Below are 27931 nucleotides of genomic sequence, written 5' to 3'. Positions count from 1 at the left end.
TTATTCCACTTGCCTCCTATTTGGCTGGAATGAAAGCCTGCCACCACACCAGCCCTTTGTTTGAAGACCCCTGCAGTAATGCATTAAAATGTCCTTAGTCTCACAAGTTTTTTTTAATATTACAAAATCCCCAGTCATAGATGCTATGTGATTCTGTGGCAGATTTTTCCTCCTCTCAACCCAACCACCTCCATAATAAGGTCACAGTCTGGATCAATGCAACTAGCACATTGTTCTCATCTGGCACAAGAATAAATATGTTGAGAATTAAACCGGGACAGAGAGGGGGTGCATGAGAGAGAGAGAGACAGAGAGAGAGAGAGAGAGAGAGAGAGAGAGCGAGAGAGAAGATAATTGTGTGTCTTTATAGCAGGTGGACTGGAGCTGAGATTCTGGAATAGACAGAAGGAAATTCTAAGCCTCATACCTGTACATAGGGACTGACACAGTTCTCTCATAGTAGTCCCAGGTTGACAGCAGGTCTGTGCGAGAGAGATTGGTAGCATACACTCTCCAGGCTGCCTAAAAAGTCATATCAGACAGAGGCACATACTGTAACTCGCACAAGCATTTTGTTCCCTAATGTAATTAAGAGAAACATAATTTTATATTAAATAGATCAATTAATATAACATGTCAATTAAATAGGCAAAATAATTTGGTGTAGTTATGTAACAATAAAACAAACATTAACAACAAAACTAAGGCTTGTCTATTGATATCCTATGATATGATGTTGAAAAGCTCAGATGTCTTTACTAGTACATGCTACATGTTTAAGCAAAGTCTATGTTTTTCAAAGCTGCCACAGAAAGAGAAACATTTTTGCAATTAGTTTACACATCAATATCATGCTGCTTGCTCATGACTGAAATGGTTGGGCAGAAAAACTCAAAAATGCATTTGCTAAAAAATTGCAGAAGACATTTTAAAAATCAAGCATAACACTCTTATGTGATTAATTTGATTAATTTAAGGATGATTTGATTAAAATAGTCCAGATAAGCCACTTCTACCGTTTTGCACCGCTTTTTGTCATTCATTGTTTATTCGAAAAAACTAACATTAACATGCAGGGGGGTCATGTATTAGGGTGGACATAACAAATTTTATTTTATATGTAAGCTCTGCCCCAAACAAACAAACCAAAAAACGAAACAAACAATGTTTTGTTACATCCACCTACATGCATGGTCCATGTAGTTTTAACGATAGTTTTATGCTAGTGGTAACGATGATAAATGATTAATGGAAGAACATGGTCATAATAAGCATGTTATATAAAATCCGTGCTGTGTAAACAATTCCATGAATTGATTGAACCAATCAATAATGAATATCACTAATGTGTAACAATCACCCACTTCACATGAAGTTTAAACAAATGTGTTACATTTACATTTATTCATTTAGCAGACGCTTTTATCCAAAGCGACTTACAAATGAGAAAAATACAAGCAATGCGATATATCAAGCAGAGAACAATACAAGTAGTGCTTCTAATCAGTTCATCTTGGTTACATTAAACTCTCATACTGGACAGCCACTGAAATATCGATCTAGCAAATGATAATCTCAGTAATGAGAAATTGTCACTTCAGCCAGCCTTCAACACCGACAGCTTCTGTAATCATCTGTGAAGTGATTGACAGCAGCTTGGGACTCCACAGGAATTAGGAGGCAAGTGACATTTTAAATTACAATATTGAACCGAGAATGCAGCCCACAAAGGACTGAATGATTGATGCATCTTTATTTCCAGAGAGAAAAATGAAGAATTGTTAACACATATTTACTTATTTAGGACACAGGTTATGCTATATCAATATCACTTGGTAAAATATCTGGTCAAATTCTCTGATGGCTGATGCCATAGATGTTTGTCTTAGGACTTTCTCACGTCTTCTCATCCTTCTGAATTATAACTTTCCTGTAGCCTAGAGTTTTTGAGGTTCTAGGGAACTCTGTGTATCTGTATTTCTGTAATGCTGTTTTGTGGCAATGTCCACTGTTAAAAGCACTGTATAAATAAAGCTGAATTTAACTGAGTAGAGTTTAGAATTCTTTACAATTCTTCTGGTGACAACAAAAAGGCCAAAATGTACATATGTTATATATGCACGTGTAAGATCAGATCGATACAAGAGATCATCTCGAAGTTCAAAGAGGGTGAGAACCAAAACACAGAGAATAAATAAGCAAGGTACCCTTTAACACACTAGCAGATGTATGTAAGTATTTGTAAGAATGTATACATTTCTGTACAGGAAATCTAATTTGAGAATATTGTATATAATGTGGATATAAAGTGTGATTTACCTGAATGAGCCCTGCAGCTGGATTCCGTCGTTTTTCAAAATGTTTTTGCCGATGCTGCTCCTGGACCTTCAAGGCAAAGCCAGAGCCCAAGATTCCCTAGAAAGTATATAGGAGCGTATGCTTAGAACAGGAGTTTAAACACAGGGCATATTCGCCCACTGAAAATGAAAGGACTGCAGTGTCTGTATTTGTGTGTGTGTGTGTGTGTGTGTGTGTGTGTGTGTGTGTGTGTGTGTGTGTGTGTGTGGGTGGGTGGGGGGGCTTGTGTCCTCTTAGGCTTTCTAGAAACTTACAGCGGGCAAGGCAAAGAAAGACACTCCGATGAGGGTGAATGTTGCTGCAAGAAGACGTCCATTCCACGTTATTGGATACTTATCTCCATACCCGATTGTGGTCAGTGTGATCTAAAAACACATTCAAATTTATTTATATTTGATTTGAACAATTACAGGAGTCACTATTATATGTCATTTGGAGAAATAAAAGTTATATTTAAGGATCAGAAGAGCAGTTGTACGTCCTTACAGTCTGGATAATAAAGTGCCAACTACATCATGTTTCCATTTTGTTAACTTATTTCCATCTTTGACGCTATTTGTTTCTTGATCATTTTGTTATTGTCAAATCTGTGGTGTCATTTGAGTGTGCGTGGACGCACACCTTGGTTGACACTAAATCTAGTGTTTCCCTAACTGCTATTCTCGCCACAGTAGGCTTTGTTGATGAATCAGACATATGGCATATTGTTTATGACAGAGTATAACAGCATGGTCACTGCAGATGCCGATACGGATACAAAGTTTGTATGATGGATAACAGTATTAGAACAGCATGATGCAGCAGGATCAGCATTTTGGCCCGAGTGGTGAGGAGTTAATATTGAAATTGTTCAAATTGTTATTCAGACCTCACACAAATTGTGGAATTATACGCTGCTCAGACAGTTGCACAGGAATTACAAGCATAGGTCAGAGATTGCAAAAAAAAAAAAGCACACAAAGAAACAAAACAAAACCCAGAGATATGACCCAGTTATGAGCGATTTTGACCTTGAACTCATAAATAGCAGGAAATAAAATGAGGCAAAATTCTTATCTACCACTACCAAACATGAAACCAATCAATACCACTTCATATAGCAACAGTACAACAATATCGGTGTCTTGATTCTTTGGATTAATTGTAAATTTGGAACTTCCCATTGAAAACCTGTCAATGACACCATGGCTGTTCATACAATGTGATGTTGCTTACCAGACCCCACCACAGAGCATCAGCATAGGTCGCAAACATCTCGTTTTCCTCCTTCTCGGCCAGATACACAAGGAAAGAGGCCAGGATCAGGCACAGGAAGCCAATGTACCAAGCTGTGATCAACTCCTGCAAAGGGCAAACACAACACAAACACACGCATACATTAAGTACTCAAACAAGCATAAATTCCAAGAAACATGCATGCATTTAATTAGCTATTTAAATATATATATATATATATATATATATATATATATATATATATATATATATATATATATATATATATATATATATATATTCTTTATTTAAATAAACCTACCACAACACAAAGCAGCTGTGTTTATCCAAATAAAAGTGAAAGTTATTAATGTATGATACTGTTTTGGACAACATTTTAGTTCCATAATTATAAAAATCTAGTTAACCAAGCAAACATCCATTAGACATGTGTCCTTTATGACACACACACACAAAAAAAAAAAAAAAGACAAAAAGCCACAGTCCTCTGAGTCTACACAGATCAGGCCCAAAACTAAAACCAACTGATTAGCAGATCAGGTTCATTACTGAATAATGAGATGCTTCATCTTCTAATGTATTATTAATGCACAACAGTAAAACCAATCTAATTTGAGCCCAGAGCCTCTCACAAAGTTAATGTAATGCAATTTTCTAACCTACTCTCCCTAAAAGAGAACCGAACACATAGCCTGAGGCGAAAGCAAAGGCATAAAAGAAAGTCTGGAGAAAAGCATGACAACACCCACACAGTCAATAAGAGCTGTAGGCTTTGGTAGGAACTTTCACAGGAATTATATGTAATTATATAATTAATACTATGCTGACATTTTTTAATCCCTTCATCACTGAAGTACACTGCAGGTACTTGCTGATTTTTTAATCATATTTAATTAATGTCTTGTACAAAAATCCGGCAAAAAATGTTCATGATAATTTGTTTTGCAGGATGGTAATTATTTTTGATGGATATCAAACTGGTAATCGCATCACAGTACTGCACACTACAGAATATGCAATATCATAACTTTGAGATATTGTAAGGATGCCTACAAAACTGATACACATTGGTACATAGTCTCCCTGTTTTATTGAAACTAACTTAACTCAGGCTCAACTGACAATTACAGCTCCCACTGAGGAAGAGGAGCGCAACATACAACACGTTTTTTCTTCTTCTTCTTCAATACTGCACACTAACATTCCCTGTGAGTGCTACAGATGCACAATACTTGAGCAGGGAGACATAATGGGGCTTGCCAAAGTCATAAAAACCCATATTATAGCAAGGAATGTGCTGTTAGTGCTCTATATCTGTCAGTAATTGGGACTTTGACCTTGAAGGAGCCATTGGATTTGCGCTTGTCTCAGCACATTAGAGAGTGGACAGTTCAGAGCTGGGTAAGTGACAAATGCACAGCGCCATCCTGTAAGCACAGATGAAACTGCCTATGCCATACCCTGTTACAGGCTCATGATATAGTCCTTGAAATTGTGCTAAGTTGGCATACTCGTGTTGCCTGACATCCAGCTGGCACAAGTGAGTGTGACAAGGTAGCTAGAAGGTGACTGAAGGTTAGTATGTTAGAATTTGGGATTTCCCACATCAATCTGGCATGCTGAGCTGCTAGGACAGACGGAGGAGAAAAGCAACTGTGCCAAAGAAATATTTTATGGACATTGCTTCAAAATCAGCTACATTCATTCATCTTCAGTAATCGCTTTATCCCGAGTCAGAGTCATTCTGGGAATACTGAACGCAAGGCAGGAATACACCCTGAATGGGACTCCACTTCATCACAGGGCACCATGCACACACACGCACACACAAACATTCAAAAACTTATCCACACCTAGGGGCAATTTCCCATCACCAGTCCACCAAAGGCATGTTTTTGGATGGTTGGAGGAAACCAGTGAGCCTGCAGGAAACCCACACAGACAATAACCCAAGCTCAGGACAAACCGAGAACTGTTTAGTTATGAGGTGTTAACACTACCTGGAGCCCCACCAGTAGATATGGCCAAAAGTTTGCGGACCCCGGACCATTACACCCATATGTGGTTCTTCCCCAAAATATTGCCACAAAATTGGCAGCATGCAGCAGTATACAATGGCATTTTATGCTGTAGCATTATGATTTCCCTTCACTGGAACTAAGAGGCCCAAACATATTCCAGAATGACAGTGCCCCTATGAACAAAGCAAGGTCCATGAAGAAACGGTTTGCCAAGGTTTGCGAAGGTTGGAGTGGGAGAACTTCTGAACCCCACTGAACACATTTGCGATGAATTAAAATGCCGACTGGACTGTGCATCAGGCCTTCCTACCTGACATCAGTGCCTGGCCTCACTAATGCACTTGTGCCAAAGCCATGCTCGAAAATCTATTAGCAAGCCTTTCCAGATGAGTGGAAGTTATTATAACAACAAATGGAGATTAAATCTGAAAATAAAAAAAATACTGATACTGTAAATAATGATAAAGATAAAGTAATGATAGTGTTCCTTGAAATCATCCAGAACAAGACCATATATATTTCAGCTACTTAGCTATAATACTGTAAGCACTTAAATCAAGTGATATAAGTGTTACACACTAAGAAATTGTCTAATTATTGTCATAAGAAACAGTATATTCATAGTATGGCTGTTAATGTGTTAATAACATATTAACATAATGCATTTTAACAACAGTATGCTTTAATACTAGTAATACCATTAGGTATTAGGCTAGCTGCTTGCACACAACCTCATGTGATTGATTTATGCAGCTGTAAATAGTCCATTACCCCGAGACTACTGGACATCAATGAGTACCATATTTACCCCAGGATTACAGCCCATTATATTAGAGAATACTGGAAAGTGCATTCATTCTGTATATTTATATACCATAATGACTCATAAGGGGCACTATGTTGTTCTGCTCTGAACTCACCCATTATTTTATCGCTCTGTCAATGGACTAAAGCCAAAGATTGCACTTTCAACACAAAGCCGCAAAATACAAACACTGCAGAACTAGCTGAACATGATTACCTACATAATGTGAAAGATCATGATTAATTAGTTAAATCATTTGACAGCCCTAATGCATAGTCAAAAACAGTTACATTTCATTAGTCTTCATTTATGCCATTAGCCAGAAAGGATTTACAGTGCCTATAGAAAATCATCATGCTCTGTCAAAATCCTTACCTTTTGTCACATTTCACTCTGGAAATGAAAATAAATTAAATCTGTTTTGCCAACTGTATTTACACATTATAACCCTTGACATCTAAGTGAAAATTACATTTGAAAATATTCTGAACAATTATTAAAATTTAATTAGTGAAATACCTGGATTGGATAAGTGATCAGCCCTTAGGGTAACCATTATAAACTTGCTCAGGCACAACCGGTCACTTCCCTGATCAAACATCATGCTAATTGCCCCACACCTGACATAAATTGCAGTGGTTTTGATTACTTAATAGGAAAACCGGCTGTTCCATGATGATTCCATTACTTGTAGTGCATGGCAAAGCAAAGAATACACCATGGTTGTGGGAAGGCACAAGTTAGGAGAAAGATACAAAAATATTTCAAAGGCTTTAACTATCCCTCTAAGTACCGTTCAGAGCATTATTAAGAAGTGGAAAGCGTATGGCACCACCAACACCTTGCCTAGATTGGGCTGTCCCTCCAAACCGGATTACTGAGCCAGGAGGATATTGATCAGGGAAGCTACCAAGAGGCCAATGGAAACTTTGAAGGACTTACAAGTCCTTATAGCTGAGATTGGTTGGTCTGTGCATGTGACAACAATCTCACAAGCTTTACACAAAGCTGGCCTGTATGACAGGGTGGCAAGAAAGAAGCCTCTCCTGAAAATGGGCCATATGAAGTCTTGTTTTCTCTTTGCAAAAAAAAAAAACACTTGGAAGATTCTAATGCCATGTGGCAAAATGTTTTATGGTCAGATGAGACCATGAGTGAACTTTTTAGAATGAACTGCAAGCGTTATGTTTGGCAGAAACCAAGCTCAGCACACTACCCAAGACATACCATATCTACTGTGAAGCATGGTGGTGACAACATTATGTTGTGGGGGTGTTTCTCTTCAGCGGGGACTAGGCAATTTGTCAGGATTGAAGGGAAAATGGATGCTGCCAAATACACCCAAATTCTTGGCCCTCTGCTAGACAGTTGAAGATGGGTTTACCTTCCATGAAGAGAACAACCCTAAACACACTGCCAAAAAAGCTATGCGGTGGCTTAAGGATAGGAAGGTGAATGACCTTGAGTGGCCAAGTCAGAACCCTGACCTAAATCCAATTGAAAATCTGTGGATAGACATGAAGACAGCAGTCAATCACCACTCACCACAAAATTTGACTGAACTCGAACAATTCTGCAAGGAAGAATGGGCAAATATTCCCCAATCTAGGTGCACAAAGTTAATAGTGACATATCCAAACAAATTGATGGCTGTAATTAAAGTAAAGTTGGCTCTATGAAGTATTAAATCATGCTACTGATCACTTTTCCAGATCTGTTATTCTAGTTTTCTTTCTTTTTTTTTTTTTTACATTTCGAACTGTTGCCTTTTTAAGTTACTTGAATGTTGTAAGGCAGAATGTGTAAATAAAGCTGGAGCAAAAAAATATATTTTTAATGGGTTTTGATTTCAGGCTGTAAGACTAAAAAGTGACTATTTCAAAGGGGTATGATCATTTTCTATGGGCATTGTAAATGTTAAAATCCCAAAATTTCAATACACAATCCACCTGTCCACAATGTAAAAATACATTTCCATAGTTTTTCATAACAAGATGATCCATCTATTTTTTGTTTTAAACAAAAAAGTTATTTATTTGCATCACATTTGCAAGTAGTTTCGAATATCTGTTCATCACTGTTCATCAACTGTGCAGTTCTTGTTCTCACATCATTAAATTAAGGTTCACTGGCATAGGGCAATCATAAGACTCATTCATATTACAGCATCATATTGCAGCAGACCCTCCTATTATGCTATGGGTCAATTTGACCAATTTCCACATTTGAGATGTCTGAAATACTGGTTCATTTCTCTTTTTCTCTTTGAAATTCTTTGACTTTTCCTCATTTAGGGTGATGAACTTATATGCAAATATTTCTTCTTATGGCTTGTCCGAGACAAGCCATAATAAAAGTTTACTGGTTTAACCTGTTATTTGCTGTTTTTTGTGTGTATTTAAACTGTGGAAGTCATTTTGACCCATAACATAATGGATCTAACTTTTTTCCAACATAATAGGAGGGTTAAAAATATCAAGACTGTTGCATCACCAAGACAGCAGATTTCTGGATACTGCATGCAGGCTCCCGTTTTTGAATGGGCAGCAAAGTGCTGAGGAGTCAAGTCAGAAGAGCCACTGCTCAAAATGTGCTGATCTAAAAATAGACCTATGTTTGTGCAAACAAAAATGGGTTTAGATACAGTGAGGGAGCGTGGCCACTTTCATTGCAAGAATGTAACCAAGAATTGCTTTTGAGAGTGTGAGAAATTGCCCTAAATATAATAACTGGATAAAAACTATATAACGGTACAGTAAATTGAGGGTTTTCATTGAAGAGTATTGTAATTTTTTATTTATTTATTTAAAGCTTGGCCCAATCTGCAAACCTGGTCTGATCTTAAATGCTACTATAGAAATACATACGAAATAAATTCCATATATTAGGAATGACTCAAATAGCATGCTAATAATATGATCTGTGGATGTACATACATGTTTCCATATTCTAGTCTCTTCAAGACTCAGGTTTCTTCTCTATAATCTTCTTCTATAAAATACTGAATTACTACACTACCATTTGGAACCACATTTTGTAACTTTGTACAACTACTCCAACATGTGGGAGAACTGATCCTGCTGGAGGCATTATATTAAATGATGTGCCATTTCCTTCCTGATAATGAAGTGGATCTTGATTGGGTCCCAAGATTGCTGGCTTCTTTTTATGCTAAGTATGGCTCCTTTATGCCATGGTGCAGAGGCGATGGAGTTACCCACACTCTAATGAAATATCCTGATTAAATGTCCTTTAGAAGGGATTGGCGGCATGACTGAGAATGTTGGAGCCATGCTTAGCTTGCCTTCAATTAGTTTCGGTATTCTGCACCCTGTTTATCAAGTTGTATGACAGCTAGTGGAAAAAAAGGCTTTTATAGGGAACATGACACTGGGTAGGATTTCACCTGTGGGACTGTCAAAATCAGGATGCTGTTAAAATGTCTGCAGTAAATACACATTACATCTTATCAAGGATGCATCTTACAAGATTCCAAGGATCTAATTTAAAACTCTGCTGATGTCATACTAATATGATTGAATTTTTAAATTAAATTAGATATAGTAAACAGACCCTCCATTCCAAAATAATCCCTGATATCGCCCCCATCTATGGATGTGTGCTAGTACTTTCTTTTCCCTAATGTAAGCTGCAGGCAAAAGTCCAGTATGATTTCTACCCCTTAAATGCACTCATATCTTTTGGTGTCCTAGAATCAAGCCCCCTGCATAAAGGTGCTCCATGTATCAGAGAGGTCTCTAGGGGAGAGGTGACATGTCCTCATAAATTTTAATTTGATTATGTACCAGTTGATATAGTGAGAAGGCCAACAATCAGAATCAAGCAATGGTGCTGTCACTGTAGTTGTTTTAAAGCTAGTAGCGAGCTATCAGTTGAGCCTTAAAAACCTTGGCCAAGGAGAACGTCTGGGTTATGCGTATAACCATGTTCCCTGAGAAGGGAATGAGACGTTGCGTTAGCTGAATGCTGTGGGAAGCGGTATCTGAAGCTTGTGTAACATCATGTCTAGTTATAGGCCTGCTATAATCAGGTGACATGGCAATTAAGTGTGTCGCGTGATATATAAACAACACCTGTGAACCGTGCCGTCAGCCTCTATTATCTGAAGCGAAAATGCAATTTACTGGCATGCCCCAGTATGACAAAGTTACGCCACGTCTCGTTCTCTTCTCAGGGAACAGGGTTACATGTAACCCAGGCATTCCCTTTTAAAGGGAATTCCAAATTGCTTTAGCTGAACACTGTGGGAACGAGAATACCCAGTCTTTTATACTGAGGGTATGGCCTATTCAAAAAGAGCCGAGCTCGAGGGTCACTGCAAGACACTCGAGCCCGGGCCAAAATGTATATCCAGGCTGTAAAATCTAATGAATGTGTGTGGTGTAGACCACCCCACCAAAGCACACAGATCCTGTAAGGATACCCGTTTGGACAAAGCCTCTAACTATCCAGTTAGAGATACGCTGCTTCGACGCTGCATCATCTCTACTGTCACTGCCAAAGCTGACCAACAGCTGCTCTGACTTATGACACTAATCAGAGCGGTGGACATAAGTACAGAGAGCCCTTACTGGACACAGTCGGTGCAATTTCTCTTGTTCCGGTATGGGGAATGGAGGAGGGCAGAAAGCCTGCAACACTACTGGCTGGGCAGCAGATGTAGGCACTTAGGGCTTGGCTAATCCAGGGGTAAAGTCAAGGCAGGAAGGGGCAACAGGGAGCTTGTAGATCTCCTACTCGCTTGAGAGATGTCAGGGCCAACAGAAGAGCTACCTTTAGAGTCAGAAGCTTCTCAGAGGCTGACTCTAAGGGATCAAATGCGGCACCTGACAGACCATCCAGGACCACAGAAAGGTCCCAAGAAGGTATGTGTGGTCTGCAGATGGGCTTCAGCTGCCTAACAGCTGATTTTGCCCCACAGAGGCTCCATCAATAGGGGTGTGGCTGGCCGAAATGGCGGTCCACATAGAGCCTGATTATAGGAGGAGCCAACCCCACTGAGAAACATCCCTGTCAGAACTCCAGGACTGTAGTAATTGTGCAGTTTGCTGGGTCTAGCTGACGTTCCCCACACCACAAGACAAAAAGTTGCCACTTGAGCGCATACAATTTCTTCATGGATGGCGTTCTAGCATTGAACATAGTCTCTACAACCTCAGTTGTGAGACCAGAATCTATGAGCTGGTGCCCCTCAGGGGCCAGACCCACAGTTTCCATAGTTCTGGCCGAGGGTCACAATAAATCAGCCCTCCAGCTTGAGACAGAAGATCCCTGATGATGGGAATCTCCAAAGCAGTGCTGTCTAGCAGGGATATTGATATTGAACAATATTCGAGCTGGCCAATAAGGTGCTACTAGCAGCAGACGTAGACAGTCTTGGTGAACTCTTGCTAGAACTTGTGGGAGCAGAGCGATCTCGGAAAATCATATAGATGTGACCTCGGCCACATGTGCACCATGGCGTCCAGCCCTAATGGTGGAGGAGTGAGGGCGAACCACAGCAGGCAGTGTGTTGTCTCCTCGGAGGCGAATACATCCACGTCTGCTTGTCCAAACCTCAGCCATATGGACTCCACCACTTGTGGATGGAGCCACCAATCCCTGGGCCTCAGCACCTGCCTCAACAGGATGTCTGCCCCCACATTCCAGTTGCCCAGAATGTACATTGCACTCACTGACAAAAACTTTCCCTCTGCCCAGAGAAGAATTAGTTGCGCCTGCCTGAACAGGGGGCGCGAACATAATCCTCCCTGGTGGTCAATATATGAGACCACCGCTGTGTTGTCTGTCATCACATGGTGACCTCTCAATTGAGGAACAAACAATTTCAGTCCTAGAAATATGGCCAGAATTTCTAGGCAATTTATATGTCACTCCAGATGAGGGCCGCTCCAGAGAACGTGAGCTGGTCGTCTAAGACTGCGCCCCAGCCCGTGAGGGAGGTGTCTGTCATTACCGTCTTGCGATAAGGAGACACCCCTAGAGTGTAACCCAAGGCTAGAATCCGGGGACGCTTCCAAATTCTCAGAGCATGTAGGCATCGCTGCATGACACTGATTACTCTCAGAGGTTTCGTTCTCGGACAAAACCCCTAACTTTTCAGCCACCACTGAAACGGTCTTCTGTGCAATAGGCCCAATGGTATGACATTGGCTGCTGCTGCCAAAAGCTCCAACAGTCTCTCGTAAAGACTGGAGGGGATGCCAAGATCCAGCTTTATCTTGCTCAATGTTGATAAGATTGACCCTACGCATGTTGGGGATAGAAACGCCCTCATCATACTACAATCCTTATAACCCCTAGAAAAGTTGCCCACTGCACTGGAGAAAGCATACTTTTCTGAGTTTCAACCTAAGCCCCAAGCTCTTCATGTGGGTGAGAACACCATCTCAATATTGAACTGCCAGTTCAATGGATCATGCTAGAATTAACCAGTCATCCAGGTAGTTTAGTACACAGATGCCCTGGAGTCACAATGGAGCCATATTGAAATCCATGCACTTTGTGAAGGTGCAAGGGGGTAAAGCTAGCCCAAAGGGAAGAACCCGATATTGGTATGCATTGCCTCCAAACGCAAACCTCAGGAACTTCCTGTGACTGGGCAATATTTCTATGTGGAAATATGCACCTTTTAGATATACTGTCACAAACCAGTCCTCAAACTGAATCTGTGGAGCGATAAGTTAGTATGTCAGCATCTTGATCCTGTATGTCCGAAGAGTACAGTTCAGGTGGCGCAGATCTAAAATTGGCCGCATACTCCCATCTTTTTTGCGGACCAGGAAATAACGTCTGTAAAAACCTCCCTCCCTCCGGGAACAGGGTACATGTACTATGGCCCCTTGTCCAAGAGGGATCTTACTTCCTGCGCTAACATCGGGCTCTGGTCTGTGCTGACTACTGTGGTGAGCACACCTCTGAACCTCTGGGGGGTCAAGCTCTGAACTAGACCCGGTAACCCTTTTCTACGGTAGACAGAACACATGGAGACACATTTGGCAGTAGTTTACATGCTGCCAGATGGTCTTTTAGTGATGTTAAATTTTCCACATTCTATTGGAGGGAAAGCATAACATTTTTGTTGCCCCGTGACAGCTTGCTGACCAGAGAACACTGAAAACTTGGAACAGCCTTGGCTAGGGGAGGCACTACAGTAGTACTGGGGACTACCTACCCTAACAACCTCATGTCCCTTGATCCGTCCCTCCACGGCCACTCAGGATTGCTCCTCCTTTGTCTGCTTGGCCTTTATGACTATTCTCAGATCAGGCCTAGTAGCAGGCAGCGACTGTGGCTGCCCGGTTCCCCTGCCAGCCTGCGGGGGGAGGCGGGCTGCTGTACTCGCCTTCTGTGTGTCCCTCGCACTAGCGCTGGCGCTGGTGAACTCGACACAACAGGGAAGAATATATCGTGTACATGAGTTCGAGCACTGGTAAGGACCTTGATTCACTACACATTGGGGCACTGATAACTGAATTTCCAGTGACATGACTACGTATTTGTGCTGTAAAATGTCACCAAAAATTAAAAATATAAAAATATTTACGTTTTATATATCATATACATTTGTCAGTTTAATCACACGTATTTCTGTCATAATATGTCAAGCAGGCTCATAGGCAAGCTAATGGATTAAAAGTTAATGGATTAAAAAAAAAGGCATGAAACACTTAAAAGTTGTTCGACTCAAACAAACTGTATATAGAACGTCAAATAATAATAATTTGAGAGCTATAACAACAATAACAAGCTACTTACATTTGTAGCTGAAGTTTGTCCCACATTTTTTTCGAGCTGAGAGGCTTCAGAAAACATGATATGATTTCCAGTAAGGAAACGTAGTGAGGATCGATATCCCCTGGTTTTTGAGGTGCATTGTGGGATTTTTTTTTTTTGTTATTTAGGGTGCCAAAGTTTCAGTGCACTGGAAGGATTTTGCAATTGAGACAGAAAGGGGTATAACCTGGCCTGTCATTAGGGGCTGTAACCCTGAAAATTTTTTTCTTTATCCCCAAATAATTCTCCACTTGGAGCGGTTTGTCACTACGTAACTGAACGTCAGTAAAAGAAGACCGCCTGTAATTTTATATCTTCAGTGAACAGAGGCGAGACCAATCAGACAGGGTTTTCAGGAAAATACGTGGAAACACTCGTGTCTTTTTGGCTGACAGTTCTCAATTCTGCCAAACGCTAACTCACACAGTTAGTGCTAGGAAAAATTGATATACACCGATTTTTTTAAACCAATCAAATGGTTGAAACTGAGACACTAACATGCTCTCATGCTGAGCAGGAAAACAAGGCATGTAAATGACTATATGAGTTCTTGAATATGTATAAGTTACATGAACATGATATGAGCAGAGTATAAGGAAAGATATTGTACTCTGTATAGCACTGTAGCAGCTAAACCCATACAGTGATAGCACAGTTGTGCCTCCCCTTGCCTAGCGACACCAAACTAGCCTAGTCTTGTATTAGACAGCCAAAAAGTTTATATTTTACCAATCTGGTAGTCCTGCAAACAGTGATAATAGATTAAAAGTTTTTTTTCATGGAGAAGGAACTGGGCACAGCCCCAGATGATTAACAGTCCAGCTAACGCCCCTTAAAATGGCCGACTCCCTGATCAGTGCCCTGACCACTGAACTAGGGAGCTGCTTGACACACACCCTTTGCCTTTCTGTTGCTATCTAAAAGTCCATCCTTGGAAAAATGTTATACACAGACTTCAAAAGTTACAATAAGAGATAAGTTCAAATTTGACATGTGTAACATATTAATGTAATTAGATTTCCCTGTAAAAAGTAATGTAAGGGATTACTCTTTATTTTACAGTAATTTAATTACAGTTACTTTTTAAATAAAATGCACTACTTTCGTTACATATAGAATTTAAATAATATTAAACAATAAATAAACAAATAATTATGTAAAAAGAAATCCAAAGTCCAATGATTGTGCCGTCTTTAAATTTGATGACGAATTTGACACGCCTGCACGCTTTGAGAGATCGTGTGCGCTTGAGAAAGAATGGCAGAAGCAATGATTGGCTGCTTTGCTAAATGGAAATATTCCCATTACTTCGAATTTATGACACGTTCAGACAGGAACATCACTGTAAAATGTAAGCTATGTCCTGGGGAGGGGGCTCTCTCGACTTCTCAACCTTTCTGAGTAGCCCCAGAAATTTATTAAAGCACTTGTCATGACAACATTGTCACGTTAAACTTGAGGCGAATTCACCAACAGCGAATTTTTTTTTTTTTTTACTTATTTTGATGTCAATTTAATGTACGAAGTAATTAATAAGTAATTAGTTTGTGATTATTTTTTAGACAGAGTAATTACTACAGTAATCTTTTTACAGTTACAATAAATTAAGTTACTTTTTGGAGTAACTTATGCAGCACTGCCTATCACAGTGAAATCCTTGGTGTTTATTTGAAATCTATGTGTGAAATCACTCTTATCTTAGGAACACTGCTAAATTTGGCTCAGCCTGAGATGCTCCGGACCACTGACCTTGACTGGCCACAAGCTTCAGAATGTTGATGGCTGCAATCTGATTTGCTCTCTGCCCTTCCATGCTTTATTAATGAGTCTTGTGTGAAGCTGTTAGCGGTGAGTTTAGATACTCTTGCATATTTTCAGAAGGGCTATAGGAAAAGGTCCATGGTTGCGATCAAACGAACTTAACTGTAAAAATAGGACAGTCTTGGCCACATTTAATGATGAATGCTAGAAGTCTACACTCTCCTTGAGGTTTAAGTTCCCTCACGCAATCTGTGATCGGTTAACGACCGAAACTTAGTAGTGCCTACTCCGTGTGGCTCAAGGTCCCTTTCCAGAACCTTCACACTAACTGTTCCTCAGTGGTGGAGTGAACTACCAACTTCAATCGGGACCATAGAATCTGTCACTATCTTCAAAAAACAGATAAAGACCCACTTCTTCCGTGAGCACTTAACTAACCCCTAAGCTGCCAACCAAGATTATAAAAAAAAAAAAAAAAACAATAATTACTCTGGCTCTTACACCTCTATTCTGCACACTTTGCTTCTCTAGAACTTAACTTAAAATCTTGTAAAGTTGCACTATTTGTATTGTTCTCCGCTTGACATATCGCTTTGCTTGTATTTCCTCATTTATAAGTCGCTTTGGATAAAAGCGTCTGCTAAATGAAGAAATATAAATGTAAATGTACGTCTAACTCGGACAACAAGAGCTAGATCAGCCATGCAGAATTTCCTATGCATGTAGTGGAAACCTTGAAAGTCTTATTTGAAGCATTCATTCATTCATCAGTAACCACTTCATCTTGGTCAGGTGGATGCAGAACTAATCGCTAAACGCTGTGTGTGTATGCGTATACGTTTTTTTTCCCCACCAGGTTCTCACACAGAAACTCAACACAGAGAGTAACCTGAGCTCAGGAATGGACCCTAAAATTGTCAGGCAGCAATGATACCTGCTGCACTACTGTACCATCCTTACTTGACACAGCAACCAATTTGTATGAGAAATCATTCTCTAAGAACTACTCACATGTTTTTCAGTTTCTGTTATGACTCATGTTCAGTGCTGTTGATTACCTTGCTGTGAGCATAGACAACAGACCCCAGCAGTTTCCAGGTTCCTCCACGGCGGTCCATGCGAATCATGCGGAGGATTTGGAGGAAGCGGAGACTTCTGATGGCTGAGGTGGCAAACACATTGCCCTGTGTGCCAGCTGCCAACACTGAGATGGAGGCTATTAGCACCATGATGTCTGTGGTATACGGAAAAGTAAAAGTGATTATGGGTCACTCAGGAATTCTTGGTGTGAACTGCTCTGAAAATAGTAAGAGACAGTAAATTTGGATTGCCTGCCTTGGTGCCTGTGTGCTGGTTTAGGGCTACATGACTTAAACAAATCATGTTCAAATACAATTAATGCAGTTCTATGTTGGTTATATGTATTTCTGGAAAGTCCGTTTAAATGGAACTATACTATAAAAATACATATTTAAACAATATTACCACTTAATCAAGCAAATTCATAATTTAAACATTTACTGAACTTCAAACCATGTTTCATTACCATTATTGCAATAAACACAACATTAATACATCATTTTATATGATATTTATTTGCTTACCTATGACACAAAAAGGTTTTCGAGCAAACTTTAGCCTGCCTCTCCATCCTCGGTATCGACAGCAACATCCCGCTGACCAAATTCTTACAATGTATTCAACTCCAAACACCACTATCATTACAATTTCCTTTACACACACAGGAAGACAAGCACCATCAGGTAACATAGCTGTAATTCATGACAGATCACATAACATACACTCACTGGCAACATTAATAGGAACACCTGAACTCCTGCTCATTCATGCAATTATTGAGTCATCCAATCACATGTCAGATATGTAGATGCAGGTCAAGAGCTTCAGGTAATGCTCACATCAAAAGTCAGAAAGGGGGAAAATGTGATCTCTGTGACTTTGTCCGTGGCAGGGTTGTCGGTACCAGTTGTGTAAGATTAAGCATTTCAGAAACTTCTGATCTCTAGATCAGAAAATCTCTAGAATTACACAAAATGCTGCAGAAAAAAATCCAGGAAGGCTACAATAACTCAAATCACCACTCTTTACAACCAATGTGAACAGAAAAGCATTCCAGAATTAACAGCTTGTCAAGCCTTGAGGCATATGGGCTACAACAGCAGAAGACCACCTCAGTTACCTCTCCTGTCAGCAAAGAACAGGAATCTGAGGCTTTTCTTCACTATTAAAGTTTCCAGTAAGTGTATATTCAATTCAATCTACAATTTATTAGTAAAAATGTTGACTTTGCAATGACTGTGCATACCAGTATGTACAAGGCATCCTCAGAGCTCTTTTCATACTCCCTGATGGTTGAGAACACAGATAGGACCAAACAGGAGAACACCAGCAAGAAACTGAAAGAGAAAAGAATAGCCATTTAATTTGAACCTCTTAGACGGCAGATTATTATTTTCTCATAGCATTTTAGTCATAACATTTCACTTTCACTGTATCTGTAGGTTTGGTGAAAGTGAACCAGTGCTAGTACGATCCTCTCAACATTTGCTAACACAGATTATATTGTACACAAGACACCCACCTAATTAAACATAATACTGTCAGCGTCTTCTTCAAATGTCTCTATAAATGGGCTAAATGAGTTTTTTCCACAGCAGGAGGCCTGCTGCAGTTAGTAAGACTTCCTGAGAGATTCAACAAGATTCAGCCAAAAATGCTGAGCTAGTCAATGAAAGAGCAATGCGAAAGACATTAGATCCACTGCAGGATATCAGACTCCCACAAACACACTAGAACGCTCTGCTTCTTCTCCATTTTCCTGTGATCTCATCTCTGTGAAAAAGACAATGCAGTTTATTGACTTAAATGCTATAATCTCCTTCTTAATTACCTGGCTAAACGGTAGCACAAGACACAACACTTACTGAAATATGATCCCTAAGATATAGAGATCAAATTCTGCCTGTAAAATATTAACCAGGGCAGAAAAGTGTTTGCATGTGTTTGTATTATCCAGAGATTCCAGAGCTGGTTCAAATCCCAACGATGTCACAGCCATCGATGGCCAGGTGCCAAGGGAGGAAAGTTGGCCATGCTCTCTGGGTGAGAGGGATGATATAATCTGTACAGTTCTGAAAATGAAATTCCTGTTTTCGTACTTTAGATTACTTATTTTTAGATATTTGGCAGTGTAAGGAGTAGGACAGGTTGAAAGCCTTCACTATGGCTTCACTGACAACTGCATGAGGTCCTATCAGTAATTTAGAATAAGATCTTATATATACAGTAAGCATGGGCTAAGTAAGATGATGATTAAATGAAGATTTTTGAAAAATAAAAATAAGTGAAGTTTTTTTTTCTGTTTTTTAATTATCCATATATTAATCCTTGCCATTTCACATTAATGAGCTAGATCTCCCCTTTCACACAACATTATTAACCGGGGACAGTCAGGTCTAATAAATACTGCTCTCATGCTACGTTACCAGGCAACTGATCACATGCAATCTTGAGACATCTACAACTGGCAAATAATGCTCTCTGATAGGTATGGGAGACACTTCATCCTATTACCCAGACAGTAGAGCTAATTAGAGCTAATTAAGCTATGTCTAAATGCTTTTATAAAATATATATATATATATATATCAAATATCATGTTTAATAAACTCAAAGAAGAGGGCAATATATGTAAAGATAACATACACAGCCAGTTAAGAAAGACAACGAAATGCAAACATACAGTACACACACTAACACAGGCACATGCATGCACATACAGTTGCAATCAAAATTATTCAACCCCCATTGCAAATCAGATTTATTGTCAAAATTTACAAAATTACTTTAAATTTACAAAATTTACTTTCAGCTGTTTGCAATGAACAAATCAATGCATAACCAGACACCAGCTTCTGGCAACGTTCCTGAGGAATCTTAGACCATTCCTCATGAGCAATGGCCTCCAGTTCAATAATCTTCTTGGGTTCGCGTGCTGCAACCGTCTTGTTCAAATCCTACCAGAGATTTTCAATGGGTGAAATAGTTCAACACAACGAATGGTTCAAGTGTTTTCCCCAAATTCAACTGAATATACAACTTTTAATGACTTCTCCAGTTTCAAAATTATTCAACCCCTTCATGTCAAGCATATTTAGTACTTAGTAGAGCACACTTTTGCTGTTATGACCCGCTGCAAACAAAATGCATAGCTTCTGCCAGCGTTCCTGAGGAAACTCAGCCCATTCCTCATGAGCAATGGCCTCCAGTTCAGTAATCTTCTTGGGTTTGCGTGCTGCAACCGCCTTCTTCAAATCCCACCAGAGATTTTCGATGGTGTTCAAGTCAGGTGACTGTGATGGCCCTGTAGAATCTTCCAGGACCTCTTCTGCAACCAAGTCTTAGTGGAATTTGAGGTATGCTTGGGATCATTGTTCTGTTGGAAGGTCCAATGATGTCCAAGATTCAGGTTCATCACAGACAGCATGGCTTTTTCTCTTAGGATTTCCTGATACTACAATGAATCCATCTTGCCTTCCACACGCTGCAGTTTTCCAGTGCCAGAGGATGCAAAGCAGCCCCAGAGCATCACCGAGCCACCACCATGCTTGACTGTTACAGAGTGTTCTTTCTTCATTCTTCTTTCTCCAGACATACTGTTGATCCATAGTGCTAAAAAGTTTTGTTTCATCGATTCACAGAACAGAATCCCAAATCTTCTCAGGCTTATTTATTTGATTTTGAGCCGACTATTCTCGTGCTTTTGGGTCAGTAGTGGTGTACGTCTTGGAGTTCTGGCATGGAAACCTTCTGCGTTTAGTAAACTTGTGCCTTACTGTGCTCACTGAAACCTCAGTGCCTCTTGCTACAGGCCTGCTAAGTCTTGCTGCAGGTCTTTTGCAGTCACACGAGAGTTTTTCACAACCTGCCTTCTCAGAAATCTGGTTGCAGCCATTGATAGCTTCCTTTATCTGCCCCTTCCAGGTAGTGTAAGCACTGTTCCCTTAACTTTGAATTTGTGAACTATGCTTCCAACAGTGTCTATCTTTTTGTTTCCTGTTCCTTGTTTGTGAAGGGCGATGATCTCTTCTTTTACCTTTTTGGCACCATTCTTTTGGCTTAGCCATATTTCTAACATGCAGTCAAACGTGACACTCAACAAACCCCTAGCCAGTTCAGGTTTTCATGTGTTCCAGCTCAAGCACACCTGGTGCTACTAATGAAGACCTTGATTAGTTGCATCAGGTGTGCTTGGGACAACACCTGCGTTGCATATTTGTGCTCCATTGTGATGGATTCTATTCAGGGGGTTGAATAATTTTGAAACTGGAGAAGTCATTGTAAGTTGCATTTTCAGTTGAATTTGGGGAAACCACTTGAAGCATTCATTGTGTTGAACAATATCAGTTGCTTTTGTTTGATTTGTTCAGTGCAAACAGCTCTGGAACCCATGGTAGTGTGGTACCGCAAAGGAACATCAAACACAACCTGGCCATTGATATGACATTTCACTCCACTGAGTCTGAATTGTCTGCCTTTGCTCTAATCAAATAATCCAGAGTTGCTGACATGTCTCTACAACAGCTTTTAGCTTTTAGTCTTGTATTTCTGCTTTGCATGGCTCACATTACTGAACAAAGATGTAAGCCCTATGTGCATTGGCCCAGCAAACAGACATTCTGTCCAGCAGATTAGATGACACATCAAACTTTCGATCAATAACAAGAGACGACGGTCAATAGTCCAGAAGGCAGTGTGAGCTCAGACTGTAATAATCAGGAGTTTTTATCCAGCAGCTGGGTCACTCTATGATCAACGAATGTTTTTATGTTTTGTGATAGTTGTTCATGAGTCCCTTGTTCACCCTGAGCAGTTAAACTGTCCACTGTCTTGCACATTATTAGCTTTTCCAGCATCTTCTGCATATTTGACCCCTTTCCAGCAGTGGCTATATGATTTTGAGATCCATCAATTCACACTGAGGACAATAGTCCTCAATAGTCCAGAAGGCAGAGTGAGTGGAAATAAATCAAACAAATATTTCTCTCTCATTGTTTTAGCAACTGTTGTTAAAAGTGAAAATCCTTCCAAGTTTCATTAACACATACAATGCATAAGAATGAGCTTCTTTGTCAGTACTGAGGACACTGCCTCAGCTGGGGATATTTCTACATACAATACCAATCAAAACAACTGCTCATAAAAAAATGTTTCTTCAGTGGCACTATTTAAAAAAAAAAAAAACTCTTTTAGAATAATAATGAAGAAACCAACTCTATAAAATAACACATGGAATTTGATCATGAAAAATGTCTACAGCTTCTCTAAATTCTCAGTGAAAACGAATTGTTTGCGGAACAATTAAATACCTTTTATTTTCAGTCAAAACCTCTTGTTTTAAGTTAAATGACTTGCATGAAGTTAAAAATGGATTTTTGATTCAGAAATACATTTATACATGAGTAGTAACTTCACTATTTGCATTTGTATTAGAAAAATATTTAAGATAATGAAAAATAGATATTCAATCTAGTGTATCTAAACTTATGACTGGTAGTGTATATGGGCCTCCAGATACATGGGGCACGTTTTTCTGTCTTTGCTGTTTCAGCGTTAGGTGAAGCAATTTGTTTGTCACAAGAATGACAATAGAGGAAGGAGGCCTAATATATAATATTACAGTCTGAGCTTGATGGAGCTTGCTTAGGCCTTTTTGTTTTTCACAATTTAAAAACTCAGGTGGCTCTCACTGAACATTTTCTACCCATTGCCATAGAAACAGAAAATTGTACTGGCACTAATATTGAGGAAACAGTTGTTATTTTAAAAATTTTCATGTGAGCCTGAAATCTATTTTCCTTAACAAGTGCTATAGTATATTCTTTGTGGCAGAGGATTTGTTGAATTAAGTGTATTAATTTTAACAAAATAATACTTTTTTATCTCATTTGCATAACTGTGATGCAATGAAAGTATAACAATTACCAATGCTGGAATGGCTCCTGACTGAGCTGGAGTGATCTTGAATATTGGATTATTCACAACATTTAAACTTCACATTGACAATGCACAAGGGAATATGCAAAACTATAACTGAGGGGAAAATTGAAAGCTTGATTTAAATTAAATTACAAACATCACTAATTGTTCAATGCAAAGTAAGTCTTTGAGTATACTTATTTTTTTCCCCTTTTTTTCCTTTTTTGCTAGAGTGTTGTGTATTTGTTTGGTGTTTTGAACATCACTGATATCAACAAATTATGTTCCCCTCCTTATGAGCCCTAAATATTCCTAAATAGTAATTATCTGCTTTAAAAGCTGCATCCATTAAAATAACTATGATTATACCCTTACCCAGGTCCTCTAGACTTACTGGTATCAATCCTTTTCCTTTCCTCGGAGATGGAATGTATCTGATAGATGGTGTAAGCTCACATTATTGATTACCACTGAAAGAGCATCATAAACATCTGCTAAGTTAATTTATTATTTAATTAAAAGCATATTGTATTAGAACTCTTTATGTTGATTTATGCCGTTTATATTGATACATATATGGCAACCGAAGATGCTCAACCTATTTTCCACTTCTCCTCCTTTGTTCAGCCGTCAACAATGTGCTCTCTCTATTCACCAGGCCCAAGCTAATGTGACCAGACAGCCTGGAAGAAGCACTCCTTACTCAGCTAAAGCTGAGATAGATAGCAGTGAGAGTGAGAGAAGAGGGTATAAGACTGGAATAAGGAAAAGACTGAGCACAGTGAGACGTGAAACAGAAGAAGGAAGGAAGATATGGGTTGTGAGAGGAGCAGTGCAAGGTTGTATCAAGGAGATAGAGATGAAGAGAAGCGTGGAGAGGGTGATAAATAAGAAGTTAATTGAGGAATAAAATTAAATAACGTTAAGATAATTAACATAATTAAAGGACAACCTGATATCAGTACAGGCCCTTTTTACCCTGTCACTTCAAGATACTTCATCAGTATCAACCTGATTAAAAGGGGAATCATTCACATATAAATGTAAAATGCTTTTTTTCACCTTTACACTCTTTTTTTGAAATCCAATTGCTGGTTTAAACCTATTTGATGATTTTATTAGGTTATATGCAACTTGTTGTGTAGTTTTTATGTAACTCATCCACTAGGGTAGTGACTGGTTTGCGCCCAGCATGCTGACACATTCAGATATGCCGTTTCATGCATATTGTATCTGCATTGTATCCTGATAAGATTTTAACCACGTGCATTTACTCTCTTCATATACAACATGGCCAAATGAGCGCCATGTCTTGTGTCACTAACTTTATGTAGTTCCAAAATCAGCATTCACTGAGCATGTGTGTCAGGAGGAGTTTTAGTTGTTAAATGCAGCTTGGAGAGACAGATGCCTCCACACTTGTATAATGTTGCTAAAATGTGTCATGGACCAAGTGCTTTGAGCAATCGCACTTCAACTGTGTCTTGAGTGCAGCAGACACATGAATTGATCAAGTGTAAACAAGGTCATTGTCAATAGAGACAGTGCAGATGTGTCTGCTCCTCCTCTCGTTCATCACTATCGGGAGTTTTTAATCCGTCAGCTGAGTCACTCTATAAACCAGCTGCTGATTTATCTGTGTTTGTACCTGCTTTTTCTAAATGAACCATTCTTACAGACTACAGCTCCAGTTCTAGTGGTAAAATTTAAAATCCTTTTAATTAAATAAATAAATGTTGGTGCCCCCTTAAATTCCCCACCTTGTGGTACCTTGATGACATAAGTGTAGTAAGATTAAAGACATATATGAATATACATTTGAGGTCCTAAGTTTACATATGCTTTGCAGAATCTGGAAAATGTTAATCATTTAAAAATAATAATAATAGGAGAAATTATAAGAATTACATTTTGTTTTTTATTTAGTATTGCCCTGAATAAACTATTTCACATAACAGATATTTACAAAACACAATACACAATAATAACTGAATGTACACTGTGTGTTACTGTATTGTTACCCGGATGATCCCCGACTGTTTTTATGTTTTGTGATAGTTGTTCATGAGTCCCTTGTTCAACCTGAGCAGTTAAACTGTTCACTGTCTTGCACATTATTTGCTTTTCTAGCATTTTCTGCATATTTGACCCCTTTCCAGCAGTGGCTATAGGATTTTGAGATCCCCCTTTTCCCACTTAGGACAATTGAGAGACTCGTACACAGCTATTACAAAAGGTGCAAACATTCACTGATGCTCAAGAAGGTAACAAACTACATTAAGAGCCAGGGGGGTGTAAACTTTTACACAGGATGATCGGTGTAAATTGTTATTTTGTTTAAAGATCTTATTTTTTAGTGCTGCACTTCAGAAGCTACATGAGATATTTACATGCTTCCCCAGAAGACAGAATAATTGCAATTTACAATTAAATTGTAATTGTTTGTTTGTTTGTTTGTTTTTTCATGTAAAATTGGAAATAAACAGAAGGTTTTAGAATTGTTAAATATTTAAAACAAAGAAAGTAAATGTTTAATATCTTGGATATTTAATATAAAAAATTCTGCTCTATTTCTAAGTGCCTATATAAATGTATGCAAGTTTGTGATACTGACCATGTTAACTGCATTGCAGAAAAAGAAGTCAGATTTTCCACATGCCTGATCTCTTCTATTGACATACCAAATACTAAGAAAATTCTAAGGATGCATTACAGGAGGAAGACAAGTCGTCAGAGGTAGTGTGATGCTCTGGGCAATGTTCAACTGGGAAACCTTGGGTCCTGGCATTCATGTGGAGGTTATTTTGACACGTTCCACCTACCTAAACACTGTTGCAGACCAAGTACACACCTTCATAGCAACGGTATTCCTTAATGGCAGTGGCCTCTTTCAGCGGGATAATCCGCCCTGCCACACTCTGAAAACTGTTCAGGAATGGTTTGAGGAACATGACAAAGAGTTCACGGTATTGACTTGGTCTCCAAATTCCCCAGATCTCAATCCAATCATGCTTCTGTAGGATGTGCTGGACAAACAAGATCCTTAGAGGCCTCACCTCGCAACTTACAGGACTTAAGGGATCTGCTGCTAATGTCATGGTGCCAGATACCACACCACACCTTCAAAGGTCTTAAGGAGTCCATGCCTTGACAGGTCAGAGCTGTTTTGGTTCCACAAGGGGGGCCTACACAATATTAGGCAGGTGATTTTAAAGTTATGGCTGATCGATGTATAACTTATGCTTTCACATACATGCATATTTCTGTATCCAGTAAAAGCTTTCTGTGAAGTTGATGTGAAGTTTGACATGGCAGCATTCAGTTCCTCCTGTAGTGGAGTCATTCAAGTGTGTACTGTACTGTACTTTCGCTCTCAGCCATACAAATAAGAGTGTGATGATGCGTGCTTTCACAGTGGGAATTCTGAGCTCACTCTTGAGTTTCTCTGGACTCATTTAAACTTAATGAGTTTCTGCAGTAGTAATTGATGGCCACTTGCTAATTTGGGTATGTCTTTTGATGTCTGCAAGCAAGAAAAGACTGGAAACAAAATGGCACCCTCTTGTTTTATATTCTCTCTCTCTCTCTATCTCTCTCTCTTTCACACACACACACACACACACAGACACTCACACACAGACACTTATACTTCATTTCCCTGTTTGTTTACTGTTGAGTGGTGGATTAAAGCTCTGGGGTTGATTCAGTCTTCAGCTCCACCTGATCTGACTAATTACATCTAATTACAAACTAATTGTTTTAGAGAGCCAATACATGACAGTAAAACAAACTCTCCTAAGGCATTTTTCAACTTGGTAGAAAGAAAGAAGTCCAGCACAGATATCCCATGTTCAGGATCATTGTGCTTTGTGAACATGACCTTCTACGATACATGCCCATATACGGTAGATTTGTGGGTTCTATGTTCACCCCTTCTAAATAAATGCTATAACGCATCACTTTGAGGCGGGTTGGTTAGGGGTTGGTTGGGGAAACCCATCTTTCTCATAGGATTTGCCAAGTTTATATAGGAACATCACAAATGAGCCAGAATCCTCCACAAACAAATCCCTGGAGTTATCCAATTATACTTTCACTGCAGGTGATGTGAAAAACCTGCAGAGTCAGTGACCCAAAGGCTATTTAAAACATATACAAGGGCTTACACAAGGGCTTTTCATAAGCAAAATTCACAAATCTCTCTTTGTACCATCCTTACACACTGTAACACAGTGTGCATTCACAATGTCAGACAATGTAACACAAGAACTAAAGGAAAGGTCCAGAAGGTATTATGGTTCACAGAGCTGCCAAATCATTCCTTTCTGTCACTGCTCTAGAGACAATTACTCCATCAGCTACTAAGCAATGTTTATTTTCTTCACATTACTGCATTACAAACCATAAAAACTGGAGAGATAACATTCAGTTGCTTTTGCTGTTGCAATATTACAGTAAGTGACACACACACACACACACACACACACACACACACACACACACACACACACACACACACACACACACACACACACACACACACACACACACACACACACACACACACACACACACACACACACACACACACACACTGCAGTATCCAGTGGCTGTCTGAGCCGGATTCAGCACTGCAGTCGAGTATGTCAACTGTCCTATCTGAAAACAGGCAGGGACAGTGGTTTTATTTAAAGTACTACAACCAAAGCTGACCAATCACTAAAGAAAACAAGCCAAAGCAATCTTGCCAGTACAATCAAATATATATCCTTTCCTCCTTTGCTTCGGCAAATTATGATTAAATAGTATATATGTATATATTGTTATAGATAACAGTAAATCTAGTTAAATAGTGTTTATATTGTTAGCAAGATTGATATTCTACAACACTGACATTTGGCATCCCTCTTAATAAGTGATGTGTAAATCATTGAATTAGGTGTAGATACAAGGC

At 39.3% G+C, this 27931-nt stretch overlaps 1 protein-coding gene across 3 annotated transcripts in view; it reads right to left on the bottom strand.

The window, feature by feature from the left end:
* The window catches only part of LOC108271553 (potassium voltage-gated channel subfamily KQT member 2), a 61410-nt gene that overhangs the window by 18799 nt on the left and 14680 nt on the right, over positions 1 to 27931 (bottom strand). For all 3 annotated transcript variants that reach the window (XM_047158634.2, XM_017479192.3, XM_017479194.3), the window contains exons 2-8: positions 18305 to 18395; positions 17583 to 17709; positions 17037 to 17212; positions 3574 to 3699; positions 2613 to 2723; positions 2320 to 2415; positions 428 to 522 (exon numbers count right to left, since the gene is read on the bottom strand). In XM_047158634.2, the coding sequence (XP_047014590.1) occupies positions 428 to 522; positions 2320 to 2415; positions 2613 to 2723; positions 3574 to 3699; positions 17037 to 17212; positions 17583 to 17709; positions 18305 to 18395 (822 nt within the window). The remainder of the gene's footprint in view (positions 1 to 427; positions 523 to 2319; positions 2416 to 2612; positions 2724 to 3573; positions 3700 to 17036; positions 17213 to 17582; positions 17710 to 18304; positions 18396 to 27931) is intronic.

This window comes from Ictalurus punctatus, chromosome 11, assembly GCF_001660625.3.
Source record: "Ictalurus punctatus breed USDA103 chromosome 11, Coco_2.0, whole genome shotgun sequence".
Lineage (NCBI taxonomy): Eukaryota > Metazoa > Chordata > Actinopteri > Siluriformes > Ictaluridae > Ictalurus > Ictalurus punctatus.
Note: the sequence above shows the minus strand (reverse complement) of the source record. Positions and strands in the feature narration are given on the sequence as shown.